The 9,543-nt window shown below is 37.8% G+C and overlaps 1 protein-coding gene across 1 annotated transcript; it reads left to right on the forward strand.

Moving 5' to 3' along the window:
- Window positions 1-1,257: 1,257 nt before the first annotated feature.
- Window positions 1,258-6,230, forward strand: pnp6 (purine nucleoside phosphorylase 6). Its single transcript, XM_033968080.2, has 6 exons — window positions 1,258-1,408; window positions 2,742-2,905; window positions 3,030-3,133; window positions 4,025-4,200; window positions 4,386-4,576; window positions 4,816-6,230. The coding sequence occupies exons 1-6, from the start codon at window positions 1,383-1,385 to the stop codon at window positions 5,007-5,009; spliced, it is 855 nt and encodes a 284-aa protein (XP_033823971.1). The 5' UTR covers window positions 1,258-1,382; the 3' UTR covers window positions 5,010-6,230.
- The last annotated feature ends 3,313 nt before the right edge of the window (window positions 6,231-9,543 follow it).

A 9,543-nucleotide genomic window follows, 5' to 3' on the forward strand; every position in this document is an offset into this window, starting at 1 on the left:
CTAACTTTCAAACGACTAGCAAAGTAAACATTTAGTTTACGATGCTAATCATAGCATTGTTAGAAAGAGGAAGAAGTGTTACCTGTGTTTTCGCTGTTCTTATGATTGTAATGGGACTCATACATCTCAATAGCACATTGGGCTGTACTCAGTTGTGGTTTGTTGCCCTGGCAACCTGAGTACTATCTAGCAATCTGTTTTCTGATTGGCCGCGACGGCTGGTGCAGCTTTGACCGGCTGTGCTGTGCCTTCTCTCCTTCAGTCAACCTGTTTTTGGCTGTTTCATTTGTACACAGTATAAGGCTAGATAGTAAGGGATAATAAGCCTAGAATCACAGGCATGTCATTATTGCCTGAAGAAGTGTTCTAGTTTGGAATCTATTAAGATGTTCTACATCACCCACAAACAAAACAAAACAAAACAAAAAACCGCTGATATGCCTGAAAATTCACTGCATTCTGCGCATTCCTAAAAAAAAAAAAGGAATGTCAGGAGCCCAAACAAAAAGTTTACGCTGGATATGTCGTCTGAAGTGTCAGTCCACAGCCCGGTGAGGAAGCAGGCTCGTGGTGCACTAGTGCTGGAATGCAGGGGCGGAAAACAGGGGGCAGCAGAGAGGCAGGACTCCACAGTATGGTCATTATTTTTGCTCATAATCAATAAACAGGGAGCCTACTACAATACAGTGTATGTCCCGATTAGGCATGGTCAATAATATTTAATGTTTTTAATAATCAATGGTAGGGAGGTGATCTATTCATGATTTCATCATCCAGATGTATGAAACATTTTGAGGACTTTTATCCCATTCAAAAGATATCATATTTTGTTTTAAATTGGTAATCACAATGGTGGTGCTACTTTTCTTTTATTCTGAAACCCATTCATGGAGGCTATAAAAATGTCTTAAATTGAAAGACACAAAGAAATCTATCAACAGTCTACCTATAGTGTTATTATTGACTTAAACGGGCTTTATTCAATGTACACAGAACGAAATTTCATTTCATTTTGCATTTGTGGTCGCAAAAACATTATTGAAAATATGTTTTAAATGTTATGTGTGTAGCCTTACCTGTTGATCTAATGTTTTTCTCTAACTACACACTGTTTCAGCCGCTTTTCCCTGCTGTCTGAGTCAGAGAACGGCTGACTTAGCAGCCCACTCTGCTAGAAAATAGGATTTGTCCACTTCAAAGAGACCGGCACCCCCAAACCACGCCCACGCGTTCAAAGCGCGATGACGCCACCACGCAGCATGACCTCGACTGTCCTGAAACGCGGATCTCCATCAACCGCTAAACTACTGTGAAGTTGGAACGCGGAGCTACTGTCTAACAAACTAAACTAACAAAGACCGATCAGCAAGTTGTCTCTGGAGATGGAAGCGCCCTCCCATCACATCAGGTAGGTCTGTCCGACTGATGAAGCTAACCTTAGTCTATGGAGGCGCATGTAACGCTAAGTGGATGAGCCCCGTGGTTATCAAGGCTGGCCAGTAGCCTAATCATTTCATATCAATAGAACAAAGCAGATCATTTGAACATGATTGTCTAAATGTATGGTATCTACAAATACCTTGCACGTTACTTAACACATTATTCGGATGTGAGGCGTCTTTGGCTAGCCGTGCTGACATTAGCTTGTCAATCTGTTCACTAACTAATCACTCCCCTCCTGTAATAACCACGTCAGTGTTTACTAGTCCAGTCTTTCAGGTTTCATAACTGACACTGAGCTGTAGCACCAAGTTAAACTGCTGCATTGTTTTGTGCCAGTTCAAAAAACTTGAATAGCTCGCCAGGCTTGTCTTTATGCTCGGGTCAAGGGGGCTTTGAGTTCTCAGCAGTACCACGGACAGCTCCGAGCCGCAGGCATCGGCTAACCTCCTTTCCCTGAAGGAAAATCCCCTTATCTTGCATAAGGTGGCCCGTTTATGTAATGTTAACAGAGCGTGTCACAGCATAGTGAACATAGTGAAAGTAACTTGTTATTGTACTCAGCCAACTATTGCAACAAATGCATGTCATAGCTCAGCCCAGGCCTTAATATACACATATTTAGTATTGCTGCACTTTTTGTAAAACAACTAACCATATTTTGAAAGTTAATGTTTTTACTTTATAGCTTATTGATAATTCTGTCTGAAATGTATTCACTTTGGGTTTTTGCTTAACTTCCTGGAATGATTATCTATTTAAACCAGGACTACAGTTATTCATTGGCCACTGTGTTTTGCAATTTTCCATCCAAATTCTTCTGTTGTTTGGTGGTCCTGGTGTCACTGACACCTGTGGCTTAAAAGAGCAGCCACTTTGTGTGACAGCTGCCACAAAACTGCCACTTCACTGTGCTGTAATGTGTGGTAACAACAGCTAGCACAAGTTTGACTAGTTTTAGTTTATTAGTGATTAGTTTCTAACCTAGACCAATGACAAGTGTCACTTACATGCTGCTATAAAACAGAGAGCAAATCCAGTTTTCCTGGTTCTACATCCTTGTTCCTGGTTCTACATACTTTTGTATGACACTGATGGAAATTAATCTAAATAACGTATTATAATGGTATTTTCCAGGCATATGTTGCAAGTTGTTACAAATTCAATTTTTTTATTTTTTTATTTTTTTGCAATGTTTAGACTGAGAACTGTCAAAGTAATTCATTTTTAAATAACTGAGACATGTTTGGACAAATTTACATGGGTTGCTGTGAAATAATAATAATGTTTTCTTTCACTAGGTTTGAAGAGTACAAAAAAACAGCAGAGTGGTTGTTGAACCGAACAAAGATACGCCCAATAGTGGCCATCATCTGTGGATCAGGTTTGGGTGGTCTGGCTGACAGGCTGGAAGACAGTGTAACAATCAAATATGAAGACATCCCTCAATTTCCCACTAGCACTGGTATAGTATTCCCTTTATTCAAATCTGTGTCCAGTTACAAAAGAAACTATACTAACTAACTATTCACATCAACTTTTCGGTTACAAAGTTACAAAGTTACATTGACTTTCTCCCGACTGTGTAGTCCAAGGTCATGCTGGTAAGCTGGTCTTTGGAAGACTCGTAGGACACGATTGTGTGTGCATGCAGGGGAGATTTCACTTCTATGAAGGCTACAGTATACACACGGTAAGTCATTAATGGATAAAAAAGGGTTTTTTTCAAGATTGGGAGTGGAGTGTAAAATTTGTCTTTTTATTACAAACAATGTATTGTTTAGTTTTTAATAAAATATAAAACTAGACAGACTAGTTGTCCACTGTCTAATCTGCTCTGTGTGCCACTGCATGTCTCAATGTTTCAGATTGTTCTGCAGATTGTTCTGCATTTTGATATTTTGCTGATTCAAAAGTCCTTTAATACAGGACAAAAACTGATTTGTGGGGATTAGCTTTCTCGCTAAAGTTGGTTTATAACTGCTGTGCTGTCAACATGAGCTTGAACTTTTGTCTTTTTACACTAATCCAATTTAATCATAAAACTAAGTTATTGTTTTAGCAGGTGGTTTATACACTTCCTGCAGCATATAAAAGCACATGTCACATGACAATGAAATTACACAAACATCATCAAGTTAACAGTCTATCACATCAACACACAGATAAGATGTACCACAAGACTTAATGATATCTCAAAGTAAGATGTAAAAATCTATGAATGTTTAGAATCAAACTAATTTGCTAATTTAATTTAGTGATTTTCGCATTTATTATATCATCTCTATCAGTGACAAAACAAAAACATTAGTGACATACAAAAATAAGGATGTAGAACCAGGAAAACTGGGTGTTCTCCCTATTAAGCCAGTTAGTATAAGAGACTCTTTTTATTAGTCTGCATTAGAACAAAAATTAAGCAAAGTTGTTCTAGCTTTATCATTAAATTAATTTAAAGTGACTTGTAAAAGCCACAACACAGGTAAACTAACACAGATATAAGCATAAAACTATAATAACAATAATATGTCTTCCCTTTCTTATATCGCAGTGATCTTAACTTAAATTGCTGTGTTTTTTGTAGGTGTCGTATCCTGTGCGTGTCTTCTCTCTGTTGGGAGTGAAAACTCTGATTGTGACAAATGCAGCAGGAGGACTCAACGACAGCTTCAGTGTTGGAGATATTATGATCATTAAGGATCACATTAACATGCCAGGCTTTGCAGGACAAAACCCTTTGTGTGGACCAAATGAAGAAAGGTTTCTTTTTTTTTCATTGATATATTTTATTGTAATAAAGGTAATGTAGTATATTCCTAGTGCCTCCAACAGTATTGGCATTGATAATTAAAATGTAGCTTTCAGTTTCTGTGTTTTGGATTTTGGAACTGTACAGTCAATCAATGGTCATAGTATTGAAATTATATGTTTCTTTCCTCTTATAGGTTTGGAGTGCGTTTCCCCTGCATGTCCGATGCTTATGATCGTGAACTGAGGCTTAAACTGAGGTCTACAGCTGAAGCCATGGGGGTAGCCCACTTCCTTCAAGAAGGTGTTTACTGCATGTTGGCTGGGCCCTCATACGAGACCATTGCAGAGTGCAAACTTCTGCAGACTCTGGGGGCTGATGCTGTCGGTAAATATAATTTTAATACCATGTGTTTAATCAATTGCTGTTTCCTGTCATGAACAACTGCATATTCTACAGTTGCAGTATAACTATAAATGCATTCATATTGACTTTGTTAGTAGAATTGTCTGAGAAATTTTGCATAGACATTAATAAATAATGAATTAGGCCTATGCAACTTAAAGTAAAAAGAGAAAGGATAGAAGTTAAAACAATGTATATAATAATGTATATATTTATCCTAGGCATGAGCACAGTCCCAGAGGTGCTGGTGGCTCGTCATTGTGGTTTGCGTGTCCTGGGAGTGTCTCTTATAACAAACAAGGTGATAACAGACTACAACAGTGAAGAAAAAGCTAATCATGAGGAAGTCCTGAAAACCACACAGGAACGAACCAAGCTCCTTCAAGATCTTGTCTGTGGAGTCCTCAAGATGTAATGTCATAAGCATGAAAAGTCCACATAAACAAGAGTGCAGTTATGTGGAAATCCTAGCTGCATAGAACAGGGTATTGAAGGTTTGGGTGTTTTTAAGATTAACATTATTTTGGGGGAAAAGAGGTAAAAAATGGTACAGTTTTTGGAAACATTAAACGCTAGAAGCTTAAATTATTCTTACATTTATATGAAAGTGTAATATATTGTACTTTTAAAACATAAAATATAACTAGTTTATAGGAATAGGAAAGACATATTAATGTATTATTTTTATTACTGATATTTGCCTTTATTTTATTGTATGCTTAAAAGTATATGTATATCAAATGTAACTATAAATGTGTACAAAAGGTAAAATTTACAACTCAACAGGATTAAACTATATGGGCAACCATGAGCCCTGTGGCCATCGTGTAGTCACATTAGTATTCAAAAAAACAGTGTAGAAGAGCTGCCTTAAGTCAAATGTGTGATATTGCATATTGAGGTTGTACTAGGGATTGACTAGGACAGATGTATGAACAAAGCTGCACACACACACACTGAGAGACCACTGTGCTGTATGTGACAGGAATTATTATTATACGTACAGTACATGGGCCTTCCCGCTTCTCTGTGCTGATCTGGGCCCCCTGCCAAGGCCCTTTGAGTGTCTTATTCATTAGCACTGCAAAGGAAATCAAACCCTAGATCAGTAGTCTACTTCCTAAAACATGTGAAAAATGGTGCTTGTATTCAACTGGTTGCACCCTCTTTTGTACATTTTACACAAAAGGTTTAGTTGTTGTCCCACATTGGTAGGGTAGGTCAGGGTGTACCAAACTGAAAGAAATAGCATATATTTTTTGACTGGTTGAAATCTAAACCGGCAGTGATTAGACTATTACTTTTCCTTGCTGAAGCAGTCTCTATCCATCTTTATAAAGTATTGAAAAAGCATGTCATCTTGGGCTTCCTAGGTGATTTTGTTTAGCATAAAATATTTTACTTGTTTGCCAGTAAGATTAATAATAAGGGAGTCATCATTTTACATTTTCCTACTGACAAAGCTACTACAAACTGAACAACGAATCTTTGGAAAATATATACCCCTCTTATGTTTTTCATAGCTCTATGAAGTTGTACTGTTTAGCTGCTACAGTGAATAAGTTATATGCTCTATGTAATCTAGCTGTGTATGAATCATCAAATGCTGCTACCAATAAAAATCATCTTGATGAAATTTCAGTGTTTTTTTTTTTTTTTTTTCATGGATAAGAGCAACTGTGAAATACGTTAGCTTTATGTATACACCCTGGAGGTTTATCCTAAACTTCAGTCAATATGGTTATGTCAAGGTGAGGAGTAGTTTATTATATTTCCAACATAATGTAAAAAAGGGAGAGATTGAGATGAAGTGGAAATGGTTCTTCTGTTCCCGGCTTCTCTGCGTTACATAATTCATCTACGTACGACCCACTGTAGAGCTAAAATATTCATACAAATGAAAAGACTCAAGCCACAACAGCAGCACAGCATACACCTATTAGGTCTGAGAGCGTATTTACAAAAGCTGACAAAATATTCTGTATATATACGTAGATTGTAAAAGTTGTTCTTGTAAAATATTGCATTTCATTCCTGATGGGTCAGTGGAGTGGTAATCTAAGATAAACCGTTATATATTGTTACTTTTTTATTACTTCAACTGATTCCTTAAGTATTGGGCAAGGAAATGTCAAATTATATCATGTAAAATCATAATTAACATCACTATTAAAATACAAGATGATTTATGTATCGTTAAGAATACCCTTTCATATAAGCACAAATTGCATTATTATGTAGCAAGTTCAGCCTTGACATAGGGGAATAGAGGCTTTGTTTTATTCAGATATTACTAAGAATAGCTACACGTTCTAGAGTTCAGAAATGTGAATATTGAATTGTTGTAACTGACTGTAAATTATTGAACCTACAAATACATGAAAAGCAAATATTTTTCATTAACTGACAAATCATTAGAAATTAAAATGTACTTCATTTTGGGAATAAAAATAGAATTACACAAAAACGCATGAGGGTTAAAGAAGAGAAGAGAGTCAAGACAGACCAAAGTCTTTTTGTACATTTTGTATGATTTCAGATGGCATCGCAAACAGGGCTACAATATTTAACAGAGACAGGGTAATATACAGGTAATATGCAGATTTTAGTTGTAACAAAGCAAATAAAAGCACTAACAGTATGTTTACAATGGCAATGTTTCAATCCAGGCTCAAAACAGTTCTGTTTAGCTGTGCATATGACTGAAAGGTTTTTATTTTGCACTCTTCTCATTTAATGTTGATTTTATGATGATTATTTGTGATTATTTATGTTTTGATTTGTTGTTTTGTGATTTTAATGTCTATCTTATTCTGTAAAGCACTTTGAATTATTTTGTGTATGAATTGTGTCCTATACAAATAGACTTGCCTTGTCTAACAGTACTTATTAGGTTCAAATTTTGGGGAATTTTCTTAAAGATATTAAGCGTGAAAGCCCCCCATTTGGGAGCAAGACATAATTAAATATTAGAATCTAATACCCACCACAAAGAATAGTAAATTTTGGTACCAAAAGACACTGGAAATATTTATGTATGTTGTATTGAAGTCACATGTTTTACTTGTTACTGTCAAATAAGTAGGGATTCCACAGACAATCCAACAGCAAAAGAGTCATCAAATAGCTGGATGCTGGACAGCTGTTTGACTGGGAGACAGGGAGATAAGATAAGAGTGACTAAAGTGAATGGAAGAGTGAAGTGTGTTTGAGTCGGCAATCCCCGCAGGCTGGCGACAATCCTTATCTCTAATGTAACGTTGAACTATCTATTGTCAGTGTGCCAGTACTGCCCAGAGCCCACTATTGATTATTACAGGGAAGGGAAGCTGAGGAAATAGAGAGGAACAGGTTTGCTGAGTGCACATTCCTAAACAACATCATGGTCACACAATCTTTGAAGCTTCCAGTGCCTACAGAGCTAATGCCATGTACTGTCATGTAGTGCTCCATGGGCCTCTAGTTAGCGAATGTGACTGGTACCAGCAGGAGAAGAAGGATTTGGTAGAGCATCTCTGCTGACTTTCATATGCTGTTTCCAGAGAGAGCGAGAGCTGCCAGCAGTGTGTCAGCACTCTAGTGGGAGCGCCATGGAGGGTAAATCTGGGAAATTACTGCTCCACCTCTGTGCAAATGTGACAGATCAGTTCAACAGTGCATTAAGATGAATAGGATGCTCGGCTTATCCACATCAGTGAATTTATTTTTATCTTTTTAATCGTCGTTGTTGCCTCTTTCTGGGGTTGCCACTGAAAATGAACGCTTCATAGTGTGGTGATGTGCACATTCAAATGGCATGGGTGGTATACTCAGATGACCCTCCACAAACATTATTATCCAGGCTGATAGAGTACAAAGTGTGCCTCACATCTTCACATTAACACTGTAACCACTAAAGTTAGGTTGGCGGTCATAATCAGGGGTGTTGTTCAAAATTCAGGGCGCTCTACATCTACATCTTCTCTGTATGAATGATGCACATTGCAGACATTGAGCCCCTTCATATCCTTCCCTCTAGACCCAGGGTAAATGAGTACTCTTTACCCCCTCCCAGTCCAACAGTCCTGATGCAGTTGTTCACTTGATTAATATACACTAACTGTCATGGCAGATATCAGTTTCTGTTCTGTTCTACATAAAGAACAGGCGTAAAAGCACAGAAATTGTCCTGTGAATATTTATTGTTGGTGACAGTAGTACAGTCGCGTTAAAGGCAGCATCCAGCAAAATTCAAAACAGAGTCTAAAGCAGAGTCAAGTGACTAGTGTCTTAAGCATTGTTTAAGGCGAAGTCAAAACAAGGTGAGACTGTACCGTTGTTTTATACCCCTCGGGTTACACATTCTACAGATAAGAAATTTAAAGCAAAGTTGAACAAGGGTGTGTGGTTTATAACCCTCCCAGAGTGCGGGTCACACATCTCTGATGAAAGGGGCAGATAAGAAACGTGGCCTTAACCAAAACCAAAAAAACTTATCTGTAATCTTCCGTTAGTATGATATATGGCCATTGCTGCATGGGAAACAGAATATTTTGCACCTTTGTAAGAAAGTAACAAAGTAAAGTCTGTGTATACTGTCCACACAGAACAGGACACACATACTGTATAGGGCAGTGTTGGTGCCCTCTCCCATCATGCCTCAGTGTTACCTGAGAAGTGGTTCTCTGAGCATGACTCAGATGCAGTTGGCTGACTTGTATTTGTCCTCTGTGCCCTGGTCTCAGAGGAGGCTGACACACTGCACTTCACCAGGGAAAACACACCCTAAAGTGCCCACGCGTTACTACAGTTTATTATTGCACTAGCTCTGTTTGGTATACCATCTTGCTGATACAGCAATCCCCTCACACTGAAGTAATGGAAACCTATGCATTGCTGGCATCAAATTTATGCCAGAAGGGTGTGAATAAAGTCCCTTTGAAGATGGATGACTAAAGAGGAAGCAGACA

This window comes from Periophthalmus magnuspinnatus, chromosome 6, assembly GCF_009829125.3.
Source record: "Periophthalmus magnuspinnatus isolate fPerMag1 chromosome 6, fPerMag1.2.pri, whole genome shotgun sequence".
NCBI classification, from domain to species: domain Eukaryota; kingdom Metazoa; phylum Chordata; class Actinopteri; order Gobiiformes; family Gobiidae; genus Periophthalmus; species Periophthalmus magnuspinnatus.